This window comes from Poecilia mexicana, unplaced genomic scaffold, assembly GCF_051168715.1.
Source record: "Poecilia mexicana isolate PSO_F unplaced genomic scaffold, ASM5116871v1 scaffold_11, whole genome shotgun sequence".
In the NCBI taxonomy this organism is placed as follows: Eukaryota; Metazoa; Chordata; class Actinopteri; order Cyprinodontiformes; family Poeciliidae; genus Poecilia; species Poecilia mexicana.
In genome coordinates this window covers 28,022,838-28,048,521 of record NW_028263380.1, presented here as the reverse complement: position 1 = coordinate 28,048,521, position 25,684 = coordinate 28,022,838, and the positions used below count along the sequence as shown (strand labels likewise).

The 25,684-nt window shown below is 43.1% G+C and overlaps 1 protein-coding gene across 1 annotated transcript; it reads right to left on the bottom strand.

Moving 5' to 3' along the window:
* Positions 1-8,406: 8,406 nt before the first annotated feature.
* eif3eb (eukaryotic translation initiation factor 3, subunit E, b) lies at positions 8,407-25,265 on the bottom strand. Its single transcript, XM_014989382.2, has 13 exons — positions 25,106-25,265; positions 21,615-21,732; positions 19,801-19,918; positions 19,675-19,717; positions 12,939-13,043; positions 12,740-12,865; positions 12,508-12,632; positions 12,258-12,384; positions 12,070-12,171; positions 11,139-11,248; positions 10,657-10,759; positions 10,425-10,559; positions 8,407-8,602 (listed from the first exon to the last, which is right to left on the bottom strand). The coding sequence occupies exons 1-13, from the start codon at positions 25,193-25,195 to the stop codon at positions 8,564-8,566; spliced, it is 1,341 nt and encodes a 446-aa protein (XP_014844868.1). The 5' UTR covers positions 25,196-25,265; the 3' UTR covers positions 8,407-8,563.
* Between the last annotated feature and the right edge of the window lie 419 nt (positions 25,266-25,684).

Below are 25,684 nucleotides of genomic sequence, written 5' to 3'. Positions count from 1 at the left end.
GTGCTAACCCGGATGATTTTCAATTTCCCATGGATATTTTTCAAGATGGCCGTCGTTTGTGAGCCTCAAACAATTTATTGAAATAAAACGTTCCCCATTTTCATCATCAATGTTTGCATTTTGGTCCTTCTGTTCATATGATGTAAAGTGATAATATGTAGAATCTGAAAGTGGTTATTATGTTTATACAACTTTAATATAGCAACATCTGAAACCAAGGACTTTGCTGTTAGCGACTCAGCACTGGAAGGAGATGAAGATGAGAGATTTTTGTTAGCGCTAGCTTCGGCTAATGTTTTGTGCTAGCGTTTAGCTTTAGCTTCTGGAAAAATAACCAAAAAGACTTTTATATTTGTTTGCTATTATTTGACACCAAACACGTTCATCTAATTGGTGATTTTAGTGCAAGACTTTACTTTCTGGGACAACCATAGCGGCCATCTTGAAAAATTAAAAAAATTATCAATAAATATGAGTTCTATGTGTCCAATTATGTATGACATCTGGTAAATATTGGCAAATTTAAAAGAAAAATACATTTTTTTGATGACCATCTTGAAAATCTTGAATTTTTCAGTAGTGAGCAGTTTGTTTTGTAAAAAAAAGAAACAGTTCTCTGAAAACATCTGCACCAAGTTTGGTTCTGGATCTGCATATGAAAGATTTATCTGAAATGATCTGCATTATTAGAAAATAAAACCCAGCAAACATCCGCAGAGCCGGCAGAAGAAGAAGAAGAAGAAGAAGCTCCGCCTCCCTCCTGCCACCAGGAGGTTCTACAAAAAAACATCGCCATGTTGGGTTTCAGGCTGGGTTAAATGTTATCATGGCGAAGTTAATTAAAAGGTGGATAAATGTAGAAGAAGCAGAACCAACAGGTTCTGATCAAATAAAACTGATCAGTTACTGATGGTAACATTTAACACACATTTTCATGTTTACCTCCCAGATCTTCCACTTCTTCTGGTTTCAGGTTCCTCCTTTCCGTCCAGAAGTTCAGCAGAGCAAACTGGGCCACACTCAGCTGTTACACAACTCCCACAGAGCTTGTTTGTGTAGCACTGGGCCATTGTTAGTCTCCCAGTGAGCACTGGGAGCCGAACTGGGAGGGGGCATGAAACCAGTGGCTGCTTCAGAGAGGATTCAGTCCAACAAAGCAAGACGCTGCAGCTTCATGTTCAGCTCCACCGGTCCGAACGGATCCACCGCAGAGCAACGGAACCAAGGACCGGATCTGCTGGACTGAAGATACAACCGCTCAGACATTTTACTTTATTTAGAAACTAAATCAGACATTTTACTTTGATATTTTTGGCCTTTTTAGGTGAAACTGACAGAAAAACAGACAAAAGCAAAATAATTCCAACAAAGCTGAAACCGATTTTGTTGGGATAAAAACATCTAATTAAAGAAATAAAACAGACTTTTAGTATTTGTGTTTTTCATCCTGAGCTCTGAGGTTCTGAGCGGTTCTGGTTCTGTTTCACCTGAAACCACAGTCAATCAGCTTCCTGCTCCAGGTGTGGAGGAATCAGAGGTCTCTGCCCTCAGGCAGCCAGAACCGCCTGGCTCCGTAACCCAACGGGTCAGAACCGGTCCTGCAGAAACAACCCGGCCCACTGGGCTGAAGCTGAACCACATGCAGATCCAACAACCTAACCCGGAACATGTTCCCAGGACCCACTGAAAAATTCAAGATGGCCGCCATTTTTCACAATGATTCTCAAAATGTCAACATAATATTTTGCATTAAAACCTCCAATTAGATGAGCGTGTCATAGCGTTCATACTTTGAACCAGAGAAATCATATTTTATTGTATTCCCTTATTGTGGTGGACATTTTTAAAATGGCTGCCTCGATTGTCATGGAGAAAATAATGTTTGTGCTAAAATCTGCAGTAGTTATTAGCCACAGCTAACTGTAAAGTCCAGCTCACTTACCACTAAGAATCTTAGCTAAGCTAATGCTAAACACATAATAAAATTAGCAGAAGCTAACGCTAACAGTAAGATGAAAGTGTCTCTTCTTCTCCTGCTGATGAGGGTGTGAGAATCGCTAACTGTCCTCCATCGTCACTGCCAAGCAGTTTGAACAGGAGGAACAAAGAGGAAAACATCCGAAGAGACACAAACTTCATCCGACGCACGAAGCTCAACAACGGCCATCTTGATGGCCATCATCCGGAAATTTAAGTGACTGATGGGAAAATTGAAAAACATCCGACCTGATTCCACTGTTGGTTCTGGAATCGGCCCGGTCGGCTGGTGGGGCGTGGTTCTGACTCGGCTCTATCTGTTATCTGGCTGTGAGCCTCTCTGGATCAGAACCAGCATGTGGCTGCCAGCGGCGGCAGTTAAACAGTTTGGCTTAATTTCATGATTTTAAGTTGGTGTAGATAAAGTGATGTAAAATATTTTATGTTTATTATAAGTTGTGCAGAGGTTACCGGAGTGGAACCAATGTTTAATTTGTTGTTCCATTTAGGCACATATTTTAGTTACATGCTTTATTTTTTCTTAATTGATGGAGAGGTTTGGTGAGACACCGAGGCTCGTGAAGCTGGGCTGCAACAAGAGGCTACATGGAGTTTCTGTCTTATTTGAAGAATTTGTCGAGTTTGTTAGCCACGTGTTTTAAAGGTGACGTAATGAGTCTGTTTTTTGTAAGTCAAGCCACTTTATTGTAAATGTTTTGCTGTAGTAGCTGTGTATTCTCTGTGAACGTCTTTCTTTCTGTAAAATGTAATTCAGTGATTCTTGAGAATAGGGACAAAAAGGTCCTATGGATAAAGCACAAAATTTGAATAAAATATACACAAAATATATTTTTTCAAATATCTGACTAAACTAACCTGGGTCATGTGAGCACAACAATATATGTTTTCCTGGTGTTTGCTGAATATTTTTTATTTTAAACATTGCAGTCGGTGGATGATGCCTGTAAAATCCCTCGTCCGGGAGCAGAACTCAATACATTATAATAGTTTACAATAACTAAAGAAATACTAAAATTATGTATTGTGACAATTAAGTATAAGTAGTCATATAAATAATTATAAAAGTATCAATCAATTGAATTAAAAATCATTTTTATATATTTTCCAACTCCATTGAAATTTGTCCCACACCGTCAGAAAAGAAAATCACAGATTTTATGTTTTTGTTCACTTCTCAAGGCAGCTATGAAATGCCAGTAACCGTCGAAGAACGCCTCGTGTCTGTTTTCTGCCTGGAGGGAGTTAAAGAGCCTCACGATTCAGGACTGCTGATTGGTGCAGGACCCGGATCCTCCAGAACCTCCTCGGACCGGGCCACAGCTTCTCTTTCAGCTTCTTCTTCCTCTGAACCCAAACGGGCTGTCAGTCGGTTCTCAGAACCGGGTTTCCAGAAGAACCAGGAGAACCAGAAGTGGAACGCCACCAACCCAATGCTGGGTCTCTCTGGCCTGCAGAACCAGAGCCAGACGGTTCTGCTGCATCATGTTTCTGTTTCAGCTAATTTTACTGCCCAGCATGCTGGGAGAAAGGTTTCTTTAACTAGGCCGTTTTATTGCTCCTTGCAGCTCAATGAACTTCTTCCCTGAAGTGGGATAAAACCGAACTGGCCGGTTCTGATGGCTGATTGGCTGAACCAGGAACTGACTTCCTGTTGCTCTAACTGCGGAGGAATTGTTCCTTCAGATCCAGGTGGAACGTTTGGATCTGACCTCTGACCTCTGACTCTCCCCAGACGCTTTAAATGAGCCAAACAGAATCTTTGGACAGACGGCACTGACCCGATAACGGCCCTTTATCCGTCTGCAGGGGCAAATGGACCAGAACTGACAACTGAACAAAGAGATCCAGTCATGGATTGACTGGACCTGATCAGCAGAACCGGTGTTCTGACCATCTGTCACACCGTAAATCCAGCCTACCTTATGGTGTCACCAACACGGCCCGGTGGCCCGGTGGGACCTGGTCAGTCGGCGGAGCTGGTTCTGAAAAGAGCCACTGCCAAAAATGATTCAGTTAAATGTTTTTACCTTGAAATAACATTTATTTTTAGAATTGTGTTTTTTAAAGTGAATTATAAAAACGTTCAAAGTAACTTGCTGTATGTATCCAACTCCTTTCTGGGGTTAAAGTTCAGAATGTGCGCAGAGCCTGAATGTTTCTGGTCAGTTTACTTTGGTTTAGTTGCCGACTTGGCGCTTTTTCTGCAGCTGAACATTAATGAGCAGAGTTTGATCCTCCAGTAGTTCCAACTGCGGCCTTTGGATCCTGGCCGAGCTTTTTACCGTGCGGTTCTGGCGGGTCCGGATGGCTGAGACCTGCTGCTCCTCTGGAGCGACTCAGACTGAGGGTCAAACAGTTTAATCCAGTCGAAACGTTTCCCAAAAGAGTAGAAATTAAACATTGTTGCTTCACCTTCTCCTCTTTGCGTGGATCTCAGGTCGGCTTCGCCTCCATGTCTTTATTGTTTAGCATCGTTTAAAAACCGTCCGCCGCTCTCGTGGTTTAGGTTTGTGGGGTTTTGGGTTAGACAGGTGGTTGAGCTGTTGCAGGTCAGGTGCAGTGATCGTTTTGTGCTACTCTCCGATCTGTCTAACTTTTTTTTCGATGGGTGACCCGTCAGAACCGCGCAGGGTAAAAAGCTCAGGTGGATCTTAGAACAACGGAGGAGCTCATTCAGCTTTAGCTCACAGGAAAAGCACCAAATTAACCAAAGTAAACTGACCAATCAGATTTAGCCTTTTGTGTGCCCTTTGACCCCCACAGACTCACACTGGTGTTCGCTACGTACAAGATGTTTCGACAAAATATCTTTTTTCTCTCTAATTTGTTAATAGTTAGATAATAAAACATACAATAATTATTCTTTTCTTTTATTTAAAGGAAAATCTCCAGGTACTCGGTGCGTCCAGCTGCAATAATCCATCCTGTCACTTGGAGGAAATTTAGAATCACACAGAAAAGCTAAAAAAGGGAATCAAACCTAAAACTCTGAACTAAGAACTTCTGATCACAGAATAGCAAGTAACCAGAGCTGCCATGGTAAATCATTGCTGATAACTATTGAGTAGTTAACATGATTAGACCGCATGTAATCATATACATATATGTATTATTGTTATAAAGGCTGAGCCAAGAAAATTTGCTGATGAAGATCAGGGGATAAGATCAGCTTCACATGTAAGTATCGGCCGATTACGATGCCCCCAAATTAAAGAAATCAGCTCCCAGAAATCAACTGGTGGATAAACCAGTTGGCCAATAAATGTGTCCTACATGAATATGATGTAAACAGCCAGAGATGCAATCAGCTTATAGCAGCTGTGTGAAAGACCTGATGATCAGACTGCTGACTGCAGCCGGTCCACAGAACTAGAGGGGCCCAAACCACATTTGGCTTAGGGCCCCATGGAGGCTTGGGCCCCATGGAGGCTTAGGGCCCCATGGAGGCTTAGGCCCCATGGAGGCTTAGGGCCCCATGGAGGCTTAGGGCCCCATGGAGGCTGGGGCCCCATGGAGGCTGGGGCCCCATGGAGGCTTGGGCCCCATGGAGGCTTAGGCCCCATGGAGGCTGGGGCCCCATGGAGGCTGGGGCCCCATGGAGGCTTGGGCCCCATGGAGGCTTAGGCCCCATGGAGGCTTAGGCCCCATGGAGGCTGGGGCCCCATGGAGGCTGGGGCCCCATGGAGGCTGGGGCCCCATGGAGGCTTAGGGCCCCATGGAGGCTTAGGGCCCTATGGAGGCTTAGGGCCCCATGGAGGCTTGGGCCCCATGGAGGCTTAGGGCCCCATGGAGGCTTGGGCCCATGGAGGCTTGGGCCCATGGAGGCTTAGGGCCCCATGGAGGCTTAGGCCCCATGGAGGCTTGGGCCCCATGGAGGCTTAGGCCCCATGGAGGCTTGGGCCCCATGGAGGCTTGGGCCCCATGGAGGCTTGGGCCCCATGGAGGCTTAGGGCCCCATGGAGGCTTGGGCCCCATGGAGGCTTAGGGCCCCATGGAGGCTTAGGGCCCCATGGAGGCTTGGGCCCCATGGAGGCTTGGGCCCCATGGAGGCTTAGGGCCCCATGGAGGCTTGGGCCCCATGGAGGCTTAGGGCCCCATGGAGGCTTGGGCCCATGGAGGCTTGGGGCCCCATGGAGGCTTAGGGCCCCATGGAGGCTTAGGGCCCATGGAGGCTTAGGGCCCCATGGAGGCTTGGGCCCCATGGAGGCTTAGGGCCCATGGAGGCTTAGGGCCCCATGGAGGCTTGGGGCCCATGGAGGCTTAGGGCGCCATGGAGGCTTGGGCCCCATGGAGGCTTAGGGCCCCATGGAGGCTTGGGCCCCATGGAGGCTTAGAGCCCATGGAGGCTTGGGGCCCATGGAGGCTTGGGGCCCCATGGAGGCTTAGGGCCCCATGGAGGTTTGGGCCCCATGGAGGCTTAGGGCCCCATGGAGGTTTGGGCCCCATGGAGGCTTAGGGCCCCATGGAGGCTTGGGCCCCATGGAGGCTTAGAGCCCATGGAGGCTTGGGGCCCATGGAGGCTTGGGGCCCCATGGAGGCTTAGGGCCCCATGGAGGTTTGGGCCCCATGGAGGCTTAGGGCCCCATGGAGGCTTGGGCCCCATGGAGGCTTAGGGCCCCATGGAGGCTTGGGCCCCATGGAGGCTTAGAGCCCATGGAGGCTTGGGGCCCATGGAGGCTTGGGGCCCCATGGAGGCTTAGGGCCCCATGGAGGTTTGGGCCCCATGGAGGCTTAGGGCCCCATGGAGGTTTGGGCCCCATGGAGGCTTAGGGCCCCATGGAGGCTTAGGGCCCCATGGAGGCTTAGGGCCCCATGGAGGCTTGGGGCCCATGGAGGCTTAGGGCCCCATGGAGGCTTGGGGCCCATGGAGGCTTGGGGCCCATGGAGGCTTAGGCCGGCCCTGCTCATCAGAACTCAACCCCATACCAGAACCGCCAGCCAGACGAGGCCCGGTCCGGCAGAACCAGAATCTTCACTGAAACTATAATCTGACCCAGCGATTCCCAAACTAAGCATGCTAGCTAAATATTTATCTTCAAGCTAAATATTAAGCAATGTATTGAGCTAGCAAATGAAACGTAGCCTGAGGTTGCTGACGGTGCCGGAACAGCAGGATTTCCAGTAGCTTTAGCCAAACTGAAGCTTTAGCTCAGGGGGTCCAAAGTGGGTCCTGGAGGCCCGGCATCCTGCACCTTCCCTCCCTGCTGGTAGAAACGGCCTCCTCAGCAGGTCCGGGTTCTCCTCAGGCCTCTAATGAGCCGTCATTTGATCCAGGTGCGTTAAAACAGGGAGAGACCAGAACATGCAGGATGCCGGAACTCCAGGACCCACTTTGGACCCCCAGTACCCACTTTGGACCCCCAGGACCCACTTTGGACCCCCAGGACCCACTTTGGACCCCCCTGCTTCAGCTCTTTCTCTCATATTTTGATGTCTGCAGTTTGTTCTTGCAAACACTAGATGGCGCCGCAATCAACTTCCTACTTAACTTGATGGAGCTTATGTATCGAAGTAGAAAAACTGTTTTCCAGTCAGTTAACTGGAGCAATTTATTTTATTTTATTTATTTTATTAAGAAATCAGCAAATAAAAAGCTAAATCAATGGGCGAAGCTGAACAGCTGTTCTAACGATCTGTGCTGCCCATGAACCCTGTTAACACTTTTTATTAACCTTGCTAAATAGATGTTGGTAGCAATACTATGTGGGATGGAAGCTGTAATATTAGTGTGTATGTGAATCATATCCCATCATTTCAGTGACCTGCGCAGCTCGGTGACACGTGGCTGCTGATAACAGACATGCAACATATTAATGCAAAAAAAGAGTTGCAGTGATCTGTATGCGTTTAATTTAATTCCAATAAAATCAGTTTCCCCTGTCTGATACTGTTTCATTCTTACAAACGCCTCTGTATTTAAAGTCTTTTTTAACAGTAGGATATTCTAGTAAAGGATTAATACATACATGTATATAAATTGTTCCAATGCTAAGCTAACCAGAACTCCTAAGCTTCCACTTCAGTCCCGTCACTCAAATAATGTTACCAATGTATGTAATATTAACAACCTGATGTAGTTTTAGTTTGTAAATATGACGGCAGGAGTTTTAGACAGGTAGCACAGACAGATAGATAGACTTATCTATCCGTCTGTGCTACGGTAGGAAAATCTGACGAGGTAGCGCTGATAGTCAGACCACCGGTTCTGCTGGGTCGCATTCAGACTGACAGAAAACTTTAACCCAGCAGACATGAAGAGGTTCTGCTGGCAGCATGGACGGTGAAACCAGAGCCGCTCCAGAACCAGAACCGGGCCGGGCCGCTGCCCCTCTCCACTGCAGAGCCTCTCAGGCTGCAGCGGCCGTGGGCCACCGCTGCCATCTGGTGGCCAAATGAAGGAGCTGCAGATCCAGAGAAACCAAACATTTAATGCAAGTTTCATAATAATCCATAAAAACTGAATAAATTAGACACATAAACACAAAGACCCAGCTACTGGTTAAACTGGTCATGATCAGCAGATGTTATTAAAGCCATTTGGATCTTCATGAAGGCCGGGTCCAGCTCAGTAGAACCCAGAGTCCTGGGCAGCCCAGTTAGGAGTCTGGAAGAAGAAAGAAACAGAAAATGATGAGAAAACAAAGAAAACCCAAATAACTGAAGATTCCCGGTCAGAACCACAGAACCGGCTCACAGGTCTGGACCAGCTTCACTGGTACTAAAAGAAGCTGTTCTGAGCGCCTGTCCCGTGTGACCAGAACCGGGCCTGACGGGTCAGCTCCTCTAAACTACAGATATGAACTCATGAACTGAAACGTCTGTAGATGTACTGTACTTGGGACGGGGCCAAGTCCCCCCCGCCCAGTCCAGGGTAAGCCCCGCCCAGTCCATTGTAAGCCCCGCCCAGTCCAGTGTAAGCCCCGCCCAGTCCAGTGTAAGCCCCGCCCAATTCAGGGTAAGCCCCGCCCATTCACAGCTAAGGTAAGCCTCGCCCAGGAAGCAGGAAAACACTAGTGGACGCTATTGGCTGGTGTATTTTAAACCAGCCAATCCAGGAGCTCTGTTTATTTTCCTTGATGCTGATTGGCTGAAACTCCAGCTGGAGAAGCCTGTTAGCTTCTGCGGTGGCGCCAATATGGAGCGTATTGATGCATATTCAGGTATATTTAGCGTTTCTGGTCAGGTCTGCTGTTTGTGGTTTTTCACTGGGTATCAACTAACTGAGTAAATAATATTAACATCTAATAAATGGATCATATTTCACCAAACAAATGACTGTTATTACAGTTTAACACAGTGGTCCCCAAACTACGGCCCGCTGGCCGGATTCGGCCCGCCTCCACACTTGGTGCGGCCCCCTGAACAATACCAGAGAGCATTCAGATTTTTTTCATATACTGTATTTCTGGTCTATAAGCCGCTATTTTTTTCCCTAAGCTTTGAAGCATGCAGCTTACAGCCCGGTGTGGCTTATATGTGGATTTTTCTTCAACCACCAGGGGGCTCTTTAGCAGGAAGTGAATCATTGGAAGTCAGAATTGGAAATAAAAGAAGAAAGCGCCATTAAAACGGAATTAGGTTTTAATAGGGAATTGAAATTTGAGAATGTTGTTGATCAGTTAAACAGCATTGAGGGGAAAAAGAAGATTTTTGTTTTTTTAAATAATACTGGAATCATGAGAATCTGAGGTACAGATATTAGGATCCAGTAGATGGCAGTAGTGCAACAATAATGGATGCAAGCTGCCGTTGGAATCTAAAGAAGAAGAAGAAGGAAGCGCCTATTTTCATTTAGCTCATGCTAGTAGCAACACGAAGGATCAGCACTTTTACTGTTACCGTTCAGAAACTACCGTAATCAGTTCAGTTAAATCTAAACTTGGAAACTTTTTCTTTTTCAACCATAATAAATGTGATATTCAATCAACCCGTTATGACTCAGATGGTGGCTGTCCGCCCCCCCTGCTGCATCGCTGTGGAAAACCTGCAGCGGCAGAGAAATCTGCGGCTTATAGTCCAGAAAATACGGTATTTATTTCATAAATAGTGTTATTTCCTGGATTTATTCTGTGAAGAACCCAGAGGGGGTTATTTGATTGTGCTTTATGGAAAACAAGAAATTTTTACATCCAGGCTCCTGCAGTCGTCTCACTGTTTCTGTTACAAACTGACTTTGGGCTCCAGCAGAGAAGGGCAAAGTTATGTGGCCCTCAGAGGAAAACTTTGGGGACCCCTGGATTAACAGAAACAGATTAATGTTCCAGTTCCAATGAATCATATTTGACAGATTGAGGGTTTTCTGTGTAAATATGTAAATGTCCTGCAGGTGGCGCCCAGTCTACATTTATAAACGTGATGCTGAATATGAAGGTTTGTTCCAAACTAAGCTGATTAGCTTTGAGCTGTGTGGCACGGTGGTGGCTCACCTCGTTCCTGGTGCTGTGGGCCACTCTCTTCTCCATGTTCATGGCCAGCATCTGGCTGCGGAACGACAGGCTCTTGGTCTTCTCAATCACCTGCTGGTACGGCGACACGGCGTTGTTTCCCATGACGACGTGACCCTGAACACAAACTCCGGTCACCATCAGAACCCGAGGCCCGGTCCGGTCCCAACCAGAGGACGGTTCTGTTCGGCCCGGTCTGGTCGGGGAGCCTCACCAATTTGGAGTCGATCTTGGCGTCCAGCCGGGCGTTCCTGATCAGATTGACGATCCAACGCTCCGCCTCTTCAGGAGACATGTTGAGTTTATCAGCCAGCATGCTGAGGAAGAGGAGGAGGAAGAAGATGATGATGATGATGATGATGAAGCCCCACCCCTGAACCAAACCCAGTTGGACCGACTGCATCTGCTCCCACCGGTTCATTTACAGCAAACAGAGAAAACTTTCCCCCAACACTTCCTGCTCCAGTGAATCTGTACAGTTTGTGTTTGAGAAAAAATGCTCCAGAACCAGATCTGGACCAGAACCAGATCTGGACCCGTGTGGTTCTGCTCCATCAGTAACATGTCGCCTGGTTGGTTCATGTTAACGGGATTTCTGCAGCACCACCCCCTGCTGGTCACTCCACACCAGTCAGAGCAACACGTTCACATAGACCCGGTACTGACCGGGCCTGGCGGGTCCGATTGGTTCTGTACCTGATGCTGATGCACTGATGAATGCGACAGAATGTCTCAAAGATGAAGAGCCGCGCGTTCTCGATGAAATCCTCCAGACAAGCAACCAGGAAGAAATCGTTCACCAGAACCTGGAAGATACCGGCGGGTCCGATCAGATCGATCAGATCGATCTGATCGATCTGATCCATCAGATCGATCCGATCGATCTGATGGATCAGATCGATCAGATCGATCTGATCGATCTGATCGATCTGATCCATCAGATTAACAACAAATGGCTTCAAAACAACAATATTGTTTATTGCAATAAACTCGATTCATCATCCAGTGAAACTTATCGTTTCACCTGGCTGGAATCGTTTCCAACCAAAATTCAGGAATATAATCTGATAGTTTATTGATGGTTTTATTGATTTATTGACCCTAATATCTGAGCTCAGTTTTTTCTGCCATCAAACATGAAGCATAATTCTGTGCCTGAATCGTCTCTGCTTCAGATTACTCAGGTTAGTGAGAGGATGACCAGCAGGAGGCGCCAAACTCATTCTCCAACATGCTGACACCACCAGCTGCTGCCTCCTTCAGGGGGAGGAGGCATCATGCTGTGGGACCAGAGCTAAACAGAGTTAGCATTAAGCGTGTTTTCATCCCAGCAGCATCAATCCTTCAGGATGTTAAACGACGTCTCTCTGCTCCCACCGAGTCGCCTGCTGACCTGTGAATGGGAGGAAGAGCGCCCAAATAAGGGCAGGCAGGGCTCTGCTGCGTCATCGTCTTTATAAAGCTTTAAACAGCCACAGCTGGAGCAAAATGCTGAGCATCTGAGATAAATAAGAAAGAGTCAAAATAAAGTCACAAAGAAAGACACACAAAATTCTACCCAGTAAACCAACACAGCTGGAGGCCGATGAGCTGAATGCCAGGCGGCCATCTTTAAAAACACACTCACCGACTCACACTCCCTCAGCTTCCTCTGAGCGCTGTCGAAGTCAAAGTTCACATAGAGACACTCCACGAACTCTGTGATCGGGTCCTTGTACGTGTACGACTCCTGGACCAGAGACGAAACCAGTTAACGCAGTAACTGGCGGCCCACCTCTCAGAATAAACCAGTTAACCCAGTAACCGGAGGCCTACCTGCTGGATGACCTTGACCAGGTCCTTCAGAACCTGCCGGCGCTTTCGCACGTCCTTGTTGGTGATGACGGCGGTGGTGAGGTAGCGGAGGATATGAGGACACATGGTCTGGATGGCGTTCAGGTACCTGGAACACAGAGACAGTCAGCTGCTGCTCCCTTCCTGGCCTGCGGGGGCGCTGTGACTCAGTGAAACACAGAGACAATCAGCTGCCTTTCCCCTCGCGGCCTGCGGGGGCGCTGTGACTCACTGTGGCTGGTAGAGGAAGAGGTCGATGATATTGTCGCGGCCTTTGGGGTGGTTGAAGAAGACAAACAGAGACCAGTGGATGAGCCAGGTCCTCTGCTGGAGCGATTGCAGCGGGGAACTCACCGACTGGAGGACAAACAGGAAGTCAGAGAAACACTTCCTGTGGCTGCAGTGCTCTAGAATCCGACAGCAACTGAACGTTTCTTTGCTCCGTGTGAACGGTTTATTCTCACGTTGTTGTCGACGGTCTCCCGGAGCCGGGTCAGGTCCTCCATGGCCGCCTCCCAGTTCTGCATCAGGATCTCCGAAGCCAGTTTCCCCCACAGCGAGCTCAGGGCGTTCCGGTCTGTGGATGGAACCTGCAACCGGCAGGAAGAACCGTCAGGAACCGGGCCGGACCCAAACGGGTCTGTGGTTGTGTGGGGTTCTCACCAGGACCCGGAAGAAGTAGAGGTATTCTGCAGCCCCTGAGTAGTTCCCGCATTCGTACTGGAACTTGGCGTACCTGTAGAGCGTGTCCAGGTATTCCTGACGGAACTGGGAACAGAAACAAAATGAGTCGATAAAACCTTAAAGCAACATGGACCCAGGATAGACGCAGTACAGCAGCACATTAGCATCCCTCAACCATAGATAAGAGCACAAACATTAGCATGCTAACCCATCAGGTCACATGTCTTTCAGATTTTCCATCAGGTCCTCAAATTTCAAAATGACGGCCATTTTTCCAGGTGGCCCCCGTTTAAGTGATAGCAGTGTTGTAGCACTGGGGACCGGTCTTGGTCTTGGTCATTGAGGACTCGGGATTTTATTTCAAGACCACAGCTGTAAAAATATCATTAAATTCTCAGCAAATTGTCCAGTTTATTTAACATCTTTGTTTTCACTGGATGCAAAACATACCGATTAAACTCCAAGCAATAAAGCGATTTACTGTGTTTGTGTTTCCGTCGCCCCCTTTAACTCGCTCGCGGCGCTCTGAGACATGCGCAGTTGGTCTCGGAGCGGGAGAAGACGTCCGTCTAATGTCGGTAATAAAGTTCCCTACATAAATCATAGGAAATCATGACGACATGTGAATTAAGCAGCGCTTCGCTTTCAGAGACGGTGGGACTAATCCAACTTTTGGTGTCACTTAGAAAAGAAGCTCAAAGAAAGTTACGCTCTGTGAGGAGATGCTAGCAAAGCTAGCTGTACAGGGACACGTTTTTTTGTTTTGTTTTTTAATGAACTTTATTTGTTACAGTAAACAACAACACAACTGTGCTGTGTACATATCACAAAAATTACCAGGGGGAGCATAAAATAAAACATAAAGACCAGAAAATGACAGTCAAAATAATGTTGCATAAAGAAAATAGTACAAATTGTGATGATATATGTGCCAGATGTTACAGTGAATTAACAATAATCTAAAATTTCAAGTTGGTTGAAGCCCATATTGTTTTTGCCTTTTGATTAGTTGAAGGTCAAATTGTAGATTGAATGTTTAAGTTCAATCAAAAAACATGAAAAGTCTTTTTTTTCCTCAAAAATGTGAATTTATGTAGGTGAAATTTAGCCTTAATAATTAATAAATTGATAAAGAAACTCTTCAAATTAATTTTTTTCATTTTGTTGAAATCCAAACAAAACATTTTTCCAATATAACTGAAAACCTGCTGATAGTTTTGAGTCAAAGTTCCAAAAATGTTGCCAAAATCCTTTAGGATGAGGAAACAACCAGAACAAACGAGTTTACATCAATGTCAGAGTTGAACTTCTGTAGATGGACTTTAACCGGACAGATTCACTGAACAAGTTTAAAAGACAGCCAGGTCAATTTCCAGGACATATTGATATGAAGGTGATTCCAATACGGAGCAGAGGTCACTTCCCTCTGGGAACAAATCGATTTATTATTGTTACGAGGAAAAAGGTTGAGATGTTTTACCAACAGGAGAATGAAATGGGAGGATGACAACTGACTGCCGGCTTCTGTCTGAATAACATTCACCAAAACCTTCAGCATTTCCTCCAGAAGAGACGGGAAATTAAACCTGGAGAGAAATTCCTCATAACTCAGCAACAAGCCATCACGGTGAGACTGTTGGTCAACCAGGATAATGTTGGGAGCAAACCAGGAGTCCAAAGATAAAGTTTTCTTCTTATATAAAATGTCCTGATTGTTCCAGATGAAACGGAGAGAAGTTGTGCTGCAGACGAGGAACCAGGACGAAAAGGCCGATGGAAGTCAGAGAGTCTGGTTGGGAGTAAAACTAAAGAGATTCAGACACCAGACTTAGAAAAAACCAGAAACCCGCTGGAGAATTAAAACACTGACGGATCCAATTTATTTTACAAGTATTTTTCAAGATAAACAGTTAAGTTCTCCGTTTTCATATGGATTCATTAGAGAAGATGTTTTAATATAGTGAGTCTTATTCTTCCACACAAAATTAAAAAGCAGTTTGTGAATTTGTTCCCGACTTTTACTGTCGGTGCAACGACTTGCAGCATGAATGAGTCTGGAGGCCTTCAGCCTCGTATCAGAGAGACGTCTCTAACTGGTTAGTCTGTTTTTAGTCTTTGAATTAGCAGGTCAAAGTTTAGAGAGCTTCTTTTTTATCCTTTGTGATATTTATACCTAAATAAACGTCTTTTTAACTGGTGTGCCTTCAACTGAGGCCATGGCCGACCTAATGGACATTATTTCACATGTTGAGGGTTAGGAGAAAGAGATTCGGCTCTGATCCTTTAAACATGAAGCAGCAGCGATCCCTTTAAAGGACCAGATACGGAGACGGACCGTCTGGTTCTGAGAGGCCCAATCCAGGACAGATGGAGCTGCTGCTGCTTTGGTACAAGGTTTGAACGACAGCAGCAAAGGATTTCCCAAACCCAAACTTATCCAGACTAATAAACTCGTGTTTGACCGTATCAAATGCTTTATAAAAGCCTAAAAATAAAATAAAACCATTATCATGAACAAGACCAGGATAATGTAAAATATCCAAAACAAACCTTACATTATCTGTAATATGCCTATTTGTCATAAAACCGGATTGAGTTTCATCAATAATTGAATGTAGGACAGATTTTAATGTTTTAGCAACAACTAATGCAAATATTTTGTCATCATTGTTAAGAAGACAAACGGGACCCAGTTATCTGGTTCTGTATCAGAGTTAAACCCTGAGCGACGGCAGCAGGGAGCCAAACGTTTTCTACACTTTCACTAAAAACCTGCAAGAGAAAAGGAGCGAGGTCGAACACAAAGTGTCTAAAACCGTCGATTCCTGGGGATTCGTTGGTTCTGACATGTGAGCATCCAGAAAGTCTCACACAGAGATCGGCTCATCACAGCCTTCCTGTTCAATACCAGAGATCTGATTAACTGTTCCACTGATCATCAGGGCATCAACTGAAGCTTGACAGACGACGGAAAGATAAAGTTTCATAAAAGGAACTACCATATCCAGCTACATCATCCAGGTTACCTGTGACAGGTTGGGAATCTGGTAACTGAGCTACTGACCAAATGATGTTTTTAAAAAGTAACGAGTGTTTTGTTCTCCCTCTTCTAACCATTTTCTTCTTGATCTAATAAAAGCTCATTTACTCTTATTAATGTAAAAATGATCCAATTTAATTTGTAATTCAGTTAATTCTTGTTGTTCAAAGTCATTTAAATGAGAACTGAGTTCAGATACCGTTTTGGTTTCCTCAGCTCTTTGCTTTGGCCTTCTTACGACCAAACTTTGAGAAATGTACCAGATTCCAATTTAAAAAGTTAAGACCATAAAGATGATTACTGGAATGTTTTTTGTCTGAAAATGTGATAATTATTTCATAACTTTGGTCTGTAAGGAGGATGGTCCAGATCAGGATTTATTACTGCAGGTAGATAAATGATCATGTGGGTGTTCAGTTCTCCAAATATCAATTAGAGAACATTTTCCATGAAAGCTTTGGTCGTTGTGCTCGAGGCGTTTGGTCGACCAGGAGGCCGTTTGTCCAGGTCAAGGACGGAGCTGAAATCTCCTCCATGAGGTTTGCAGCCATTTTTAACCTTTCTAGAAACAGCTCGTCGTTTTGTCCTGTATTATTGTAACCATAAATATTGGCACAAATGAAATGAAGGTTTTCATAGAAGTAGCATCATCGACTGCAGAGTGACTTTCCTGAAAAAAACAAAAATCAGATTGAAAAGTTTACACAAAAACAACGCTTTTCTTTTTAACATACTGCGCATCACATTAAGAGAAAGAGAAAACATTTAAACAAGAAAGGTAACTTAGTGGATGGAGGTAGTAACAGATAAACTCCGTGGGTCAGTTCCAGATTTCAGTTTGCAACCATGGATAAAGTTCCAGAGCAGTGAACCCATCAAGAAGACTTGCAGTTATTCTTGCATTGGAGTAAACACTGCAGGTATCTCCACACCGTTGATGAAACCACGGCCCCCTACTGATGTTCCCTCTTCATGACCCTTCTGGATGCTTGGCCACAGCTTCTGCCGGGATTCACCATCTTCTTTGCAAAGGTCTTCGGTAAAACGGAGTCCATTTGTTTTCAGGAAGTCATTTCCCTCAGCTGCTTTCCATGATAGATTGAGGCCAAGAGCTGCCACAGAGCTTTCTTCCAACTCGATGAGCGACATCAATGAAGATCTGAAGCCTTTTCTTTCGGAGGAACCTCCTCCTCCATCCCGTCCTCCTCGGTCTCAGCGACTCCATTCAGTCTGAGGTTCCAACCACAGCTCCATCTCAGTGACACGGATTCAGCAGGACGTTGTATCTTTTTCATTGCGCTCCACACGTTTTTCAACTGAGTTAATTTTCTTTTTCACATCTTTAATTTCTTCTAGCATATTTTCCAGCTTTGTTTCTAAAGCATCACTTCTTGTGTTGATCAGATTAGCAAGCATAGCAACAGCATCATCAGGGTTTGAGTTGCTAATTGTTCGTGGGGTATTTGGAAAAGGCTTCTTGGCAACAGGAGGCTTACTTGGGATAACCAAGCATGGCGGAAAATCCTCTTCACCAGCCTCCGGTTGAAGAGCGCCTAGAGCCGCGTTGACATAGTCGTGGTCTTTTTCAGCAGCAGCAGTGCAGGTTTTTCCCAACTTGTTGTGGTCACTGGTTCTTTTTGGGCTGTTTTAGGCATCTTCCTGATAGTAAGATAATCTTACAAAGTAGAAAAGTTCTTAACTAAGCGCTTGTATACACAGTCATTGCAAAGTAAGAGTATTAGTACTGAGAGCAGGACGTGTTACGCTACCGCCATCTTGGTGGCTCCCTCGCAAGTCGGATGTGAGTCTTGCTGAGACTCGCAGCCCAGCTGAGGACTCTAAAACTCACTAAGGAATGGAATCGATCTTGGAGAAGTTGCTAGTTTTGGTTCAGTGGAACAACCAAACTAATTTGGATGATTGAGAACTGAGATGTATTGGAGAGACTTTAGGGAAGATTGAAATTTATAATCTTCCCAACCCAAGACGTTCTGTTTCTGAATTGGCTTTCCCCATGTGGCCTTGGAAGGGCTGCATATTTCCAATCTCCTTTAAGATATGTAAACATAACGCTCCTTCCCTCCTCACCCCCTCCTGTATCCATGGAGCTGTGGAGCTGAGCGCTCCCAAGGACATTCCTCGATAAACAACACCTCTATTGGACTTTACTGGGAGGCTGAGCAACGAGGTTTCATGACCCTGAGATGTCACCGCCTTCACTCATGTCTTTGTTTTGCCCTTTGTTTTGTCTGAATGTTGCCATCTGCCCTAATGTATGCTTTCCTCTTTTTCCTTTGGTTTGTTATTTTTGTTTGTTTTTCCTTTTAATTCATGTAAAGCACTTTGAATTGCCTTGTTGCTGAAAATGTGCTATATAAATTAAATTACCTTACCAGGAACAAGTATGTTGCGTTTGCGATGATAAATGCCGTCACTTCCTGCGCTTGTTGTTGACTGACGTGTTGCACATGTGCAACGATGCTGTGACAAAGTCTGTAATATAGTCATGTGACTCACGAACGATCCGATTCTTCTGAACGGCTCTTCACTGTAAACGACAGAACTGGAGTCTCACTGAGAGCCGTTCTTTATTCTTGTAATGCTCTGGTACACTGCAGTAGCTATTATTCTATTTTATTAAACATATATTTATTTAATCATCGAATAAATAAAATCTAAGAACGTAAGATCACACAGAGCGCATGCGCATTGCTCTTTGATTATTTTCGTCACCTGGTTTCATGCAGGAGGAAACAGTGACAGCAGTCAGCGTCGCCTTGTGCCTGGTTACTTCTTGTTCATAGTTGAGCGTAGTGCTCACTGTTGGTGCGTTGTCATGGTTGCTGTGTTTAATGATTCAGACAGATAACGCCCTGACTGAATAACAGTTTCTGACATGGGCCGTATGAGCAACCACCCAGGGCATTATCTTGTTAGGGGCGACATGAGACCTCTGCAGATTGTGACACATAGATGGAAGCAAAGCAGAAGAAAGAAGAATTTGAATTGAAAATTATAATTTATTCCAACTCTAAGCATTTAATATCTAGGTGTTTTGATGGGAATGTGGATCGTTCAGATCAAACTGTGGTGATCAGATTGATCATATTTCAAATTTTATTGCATCACATAGCGCGGTGGTCTCAGAGTGCTAATATGTAGCAGAATCAGAAACTGAGGAATTTGCTGTTAGCGAGTATCACACCAATCATCAACAGGAAGGAGATGAAGATGACAGTTATGTTAATGGTTAGCATTAGCTTCCGCTAATATTTTATGAGTTTAACGGTTTAGCTTTAGCTTCTTCTACTTTTTCTTTTTACATGTTTAGCCCATGGGAACATCTGTGCTGACTTTTAGGTTCCTGTCTCAAAATGTGAAGGATTTTTCTGAAATACTCAGTCATCTGGTGCACCAAAGGGAATCCATCTTTCTGGCTTCCTGTGGCTGGGCGGCTCTGAGCGGCCGACGGCGTCCAGGCGATGTGTGATGTTTCAGGAAGAAGGCCTGACTCCATGACTGTTACTGGGAACAGATTAGCTGCAGGGAGCTGAGAGGGACTGCAGAGCATCACAGGGAGATCCTGGATGATTATGGCCACAGAGCCAGCTGGTTGCCATGGCAACATAAGCACACGTGCGCAGCGCGCTCTGAGGCGACAGAATAAAATCTTACGTTGTGTTTTTCTGACAGGTAGTCGAACAGCATCCTGCCATCCCTGAGGAGTAGACAGAAGACAAGAGGGTCAGCAGGTTCTGCTTCCCATCATGCAGCTGGGCGGGGGGGCGGGGCCTGGCGGACCTGGTGGACTGCATCTGCCTGGTCGTCTCCGGGTCCTCAAACATCTTGACGATGGGCTCGGTCTCCGACTGCAGCTGCTTGAGCTGGGCCACCACGTTGCTCCTCTTCTCCCTCAGTGCTGCAGGACAGACAAGCAGCAGAGCGTCTGGCGGCCATCTTGGTTTGCTAACATGTTTCACAGTTTCTACTTATTAGGACTTTTAGTCCCAGTCGACTCCCGCACTGAAATAAAAAGAAGTTTTTGAAAATATTTTCTGTCATTTGTAATTTTTTCTTCAGAAAACAAATTGTTTAAACTCAAATCAGATTTGGTATAAAACAATGTGAGATATTATCTTTAACCTGATTTTCTCCATCCTTTTTCATATCACATTCATCTGACTAATTATTTATTTGTGTAGGTTTTCCCACTCTGGCCCTCCGTACACCTCCTGGTTGCATCGTAATGATGCTGAAGATCTGCTTTTGACCCTAAACTTGGTGTCAAACTCTTTTTCGTTTTGGGTCAAATCAGGATCATGAAGGCTCTTAAAGGGCCGGTTGTGCCAGAATGTCTTGATAAAACCTGTCCAGAAGCTGTTAAATTATCAATAAATTTTTTAAATTAAATATTGTTGAACATATTTTCAGTCCCTCTGGGATTGCGTGATTCTTTTTGTGATTTTTTGCAATAAAAAGTGTTTGTGGTACTAATTTGGAAATATTTGCATTTATTTATGTCGGTAAATGTGACTTTATTACTCGCTGTCAGGGGCGGGGTATGGGGGGAAGTAATGACAATTCTAGGAGCCCTGACCAATAGGGGGCCCTCCACAATTTATCTATTTTTTTGTTCATAGAAATTAAATTTAAAAAAATCAGGGCCCTGTCAATTGCAAAATTAATCATATTGTATTTTGAAATTTTGTTTTTAGCAGTAAAAATTTAATGTTCCCACTCCCAGATCAAAAAACACACATCCATATTTGCCCTGAACGCAAACAAATTTTTTTGTCAGGGGGCCCAAGATTCCTGGCAGCGCCCCTGCTCGCTGTATAGATCTGACATCAATTAAAGCTGAGGCAGCTGTTTGGAACAAGTAAAGGTTTTGATAGTTTCTGAGAAAAATCTGCAATAAATTCCTAATTATGTATTAGTGCAAAAAAGTGGGGAGATTTGTTGGTCTTGGGTGAATTTCCACGATAATTCTCAAAAAACTGGAGGAACTGATTGATATAATTTGGCAGTAAACGGATAAAAACTGCACTGATTTGACTGATAATATTTAAGCACACTCAGTGTTTAATCTAGAACTTAGAGGGCCACATAAACAGCTGTGGTGGGCCGGATTTGGCCCACAGGCCTTGAGTTTAACACATGTGCCACAGGGGGTCCCAACCCCTACTTTGGGAACCCCTGGTCTCAATGCCAAGGATTAATAATCTGAGGGTTTATGATCAGACATCTGACCCGAAGCATCATAAACCATCCTCAGCTTTTATTTTGAAATCCATCCTCCCAGCTGCTTTGGAAAAACAAACTCAGACCAAAAATCTTCTGGAAGCTGTCAGACTTTCTAGTTTCAGCTTTAGTCATAAAGGTTCCTCCAAGGTACCAGTGGACCAGGCTAACTTTTAAATGGCTTCGCAGGGAGCCGGATTGCTAAGTGTCCAACCTGCTGCCCACAGACAATATTTCTTCCTTGAATAAATCCCAGTTTTTACTGATGCATTTAACAATGAATAATCCCAGAGTGCTAATTAAATGTGTTTCAGTCCTAATCCGGGTTTTTGGTGGATCCTGAAGAGTCGTCTGATCCCAGATCAGCTGCTTACAGTGAGGGATCTCCTTGTCTGGGTACAGGTTCTTGTAGACGTCCATGGCGAAGTCCACCATGTTGGTGTCGCTGAGCAGGTCCAGCTTCCCCTGCAGCAGCTCCTTCTCATTGTAGATCTGAAACGACATTTATTTAACACTTATCTGGGAAAATAATATTTCAGAGAAATGATATTTCAGACTTTTCTTTAAAATAAATTGAGCACAGACATTTGAAATGTTTCCAGATTCCTAAACCAATAAACTCTGGGATCAAACCAGAAACCTGCTCAATCTGTAACTAAACAACTATTTAAAAACAACCTATAATTATTTTTTATCTTGATTTCAGAATTTAACAAATAGTGGCGTATTGCCTGAACATTGTTTTAATAACGTTTCGCAGCAACTTCTAAAACCAAAGTGAAATAAATCCGCCTTTACGTTCATTGGCATTGAAAAATGACAGCTTGTAATTTCTGCTTATTATTTACTGTTAGAAAATTAGTTGTAATTTTGAAGAACTACTATTTTATTTCTGTCTTCAGGCTTAAAAATAAATAATAATAAAACACAGTGGGATATTATTTGTGGAAAACGATGTAAAAATAAAAGTACATAGTTTTTAGTTTGATGACAAGATAAATTGTTTAATATAAAGAGCCCGAATAGATATTGACATTTAATTTATTTGGAAAAACAAAAAACATTATCTTAAAAAATCAGTAATTATGAATTCTTATGAAAAAGGTGGCCTCAACCTTTTAGACTCTGACACTTCAAATAGTACATTTAAAATAAATTGGCTAAAACAATTTATCAGGAATCCATTTTCAATTTGGAACTTCATACCAAATTTGGACTTTTCTAAATTAGGAGGTCTACATTTGCTTTTATTTTGCAATTATAATGTTGAAAAAAATCCCCTCAAAACTATCCAGTTTTCATAAACAGATGCTTCTTGCCTGGTCATTGATTTACAAGCATAATTTCTCTCCACACAGGTATTACATTTGGAACAATAAAGACATTTTGCATAAAAATAAATCCGTATTTTACTCCAATTGTTTCACTCACAACATAGTTTTAGTTCATCAGTTGCTCAACTGTGATGGATTTTTAATGACTTATCAAGATTTTATTACAAAACATGGCACTATAATTCCTAGTAGTGAATTTAATCCTGTAATAAATGCAATTCCTGCTGGAGCAGTTATTTTATTTAAAAGTTTAATGGGAAAAAAATCCAACACTGTTTCCTTTCGATCCAGCCAAACTTGAAATTGGTAAAATCTGTTTCTCCTCAACTTGTAATAGCAGCCGACGTATAAGAATAATATATGCTCATTATTTAAGAAAGATGTTGTATCAACTCCATATGTGGAACAGCGTTATTGATAACCTTAACTGGAAAAGGACTTTACCAACTAAATATATGATAACTCAGTGATTCTTGAGAATAGGGACAAAATGGGTTTTAATTTTCCCTTTTTTTATATATATATTATTTCTCAACCTTATGGATGCAAATATGACAAATAATGTTTAGGAAATGTAAAGATGCTAAGGTGCAGGCTCCCAGTGGCAACATATTAAAAAAATTAAATGTTTAATGGACCTGACCCTGAACGTTGTCATCACCATCTGACAAAAATAAATAAAAAATCATTTTTAATGATCCTATTAGTGATATTTTTACTCATTTTTACAGACACATGCTTCTCAAGAAACAAAATAAATATTTAAAACCAAAAACAACAAAAAGTCCATCTGACGGAGTTGACACAGAACTGAAGGTGGTGACAAACTAGTGAGTATAATAAAATACTTGATACATGTGAAGTAATGCAATTCATGTAAAATACATTAAAATTAATTAGTTGCACATTTAAGTGAGATTTGTCAACAATTTAACTGAAAGAGTCAGAAAAACTCTGACGGAGTTGACAAAATGCCAAACTACCTCAATTTATATGATGTTATTCTGAAGGAGGCCATATTGTAGCTCATCAGGTCCATGAAATCTTTACAACAAACCAAAATTAAGCTTTTATTTCACAACATTTCATCAAAGTTTTGTAAATTGTCAGTTATGGAGTTGATACATCATGGTTGTGATGAGCAGCTTAGGAATAAAACAGAAGAAAAAACTAAAGAATAACTTAAGCTAACCGGAGCTAACTAGCCTCCTAGCAAAGGAAGAGAAAGGAAGTGGTCATGGGGTCCTCAGAAGGTCTGGTGCCCCCCAATAATGCCTGATTTTTTTACATTCTTTTCATTTCTGACGGTGTTGACAAAAACTAGGGACAAATTTCAATGGAGTTGGAAAATATATAAAAATGATTTTTAATTCAATTGATTGATACTTTTATAATTATTTATATGACTACTTATACTTAATTGTCACAATATATAATTTTAGTATTTCTTTAATTATTTCAAACTATTATAATGTGTTGAGTTCTGCTCCGGAACAAGGGATTTTACAGACACCAGCCACCTACTACAATGTTTAAAATAAAAAATATTCAGCAAATACCTGGAAAATATACATTGCTGTGCTCATATGACCCAGGTTAGTTTAGTCAGATATTTGAAAAAAATATATATTTTGTGTATTTTTTATTCAAATTTTGTGCTTTATCCATAGGACCTGTTTTGTCCCTATTCTCAAGAATCACTGAATTAATAAAGTGAAAGAAGTGTTCTTAAATTTATTCACAGAATTTACCCATCCAAAATATTTCTATAACGTTTTAACAATAATATAGATATTATCTGCTCTTTTGTGAAGGAAATCTAGAAGATGTGTTTCATTTATTTTGGTCTTGCCCCTTTTCTGTTAAATTTTGGGAAAATATTTGAACTTTGATTTGTACTTCCATTGAACCATACTTATCCCTTTGTCTTGAACATGTATTGTTTGGCCTCACAAATGCCATTACGTTAATCAAAAACCACCTCTTTCCATTTTTACAAATGAGGTCAAACAATATATCAGAACTGTTGAAAATTCCACCAATACCAAAGCTATTAAAACATGCTCTTTATGTTTTCTCTTTAATGTGTTTATGTAATGTTATAGTGATATATTGTATCAATGTTTGCAACCCCCTGGCGAACATTACACCACAATGTATGCTGACTGTTATGTATTCTGTATCTCAATAAAGATCTATTAAAAATAAATAAATGAAGAGCCCGAATAACTGTTGAGTGAGGATAATCAGAATCATTTAACGAATAATGTTCAGAAATCAGCCGATTTCAAACTTTCCGTCATTCTCGGTTGGACCAGCATTACGTCACAGATTGAAGCTACCTATAAGCGTCATAAACTACGTCCTGACACATTATCCTCTTATTTTTCAGCTGAACATTAACTCAGAGGTAAAACCAGCCTGTTAGCTCCGCGGCTAATGCTAGCAGTTAGCCTTTAGCCCACCTAGCATGACAGAGCTAAACCTGCTAGCATCCGCGATTAGCTTCCCACGTGAATAAACAGCTTCACCTCCTTCACAGACAGGAACTCCAGCAGCGGGAAAACCAGGTGTCGGTCCAGAAAATGAGCTATTTTAGTCGTTAGATCGTATTCCGCCATCTTTACCGGCTTTGTACTGACAAACGGAACACAGACGCCAGCTGGCAATCACGTGACAACCACACATTGTTTTGATTTTTTATAATATTTTGTTCTTATTCTTTTCATTGTTATAAAAATCGACCCTTTAATGAATTATCCAGTATGACATTAAATACTTTGTACTTTATAACCATCACTGCTCCCAGTAAGTCTCCACACACTAGAACTGAGTTTCCATTTCCTGTGAACAGTCTGATAAACAGGTTGTAGATTTTCTTTAATCGTTTTTACTCAGATGGGTTCGGGTGAATTAGCTGAGCAGTCAGATTATTTAAATCCTTTAACTTTCACCTTTAATCTGTATTAATTAAAGTTTATGTTGATGAGGAAAATGGGGGGAAACGCAGATTCAGTGTGAACCAAATAATTCTGATCTTAGCTTTAAAAAAGTTTCAAAATTTGTATTTAAAATGTTAGAACCAGAAACATTTCTTTCTTTCTATCTGG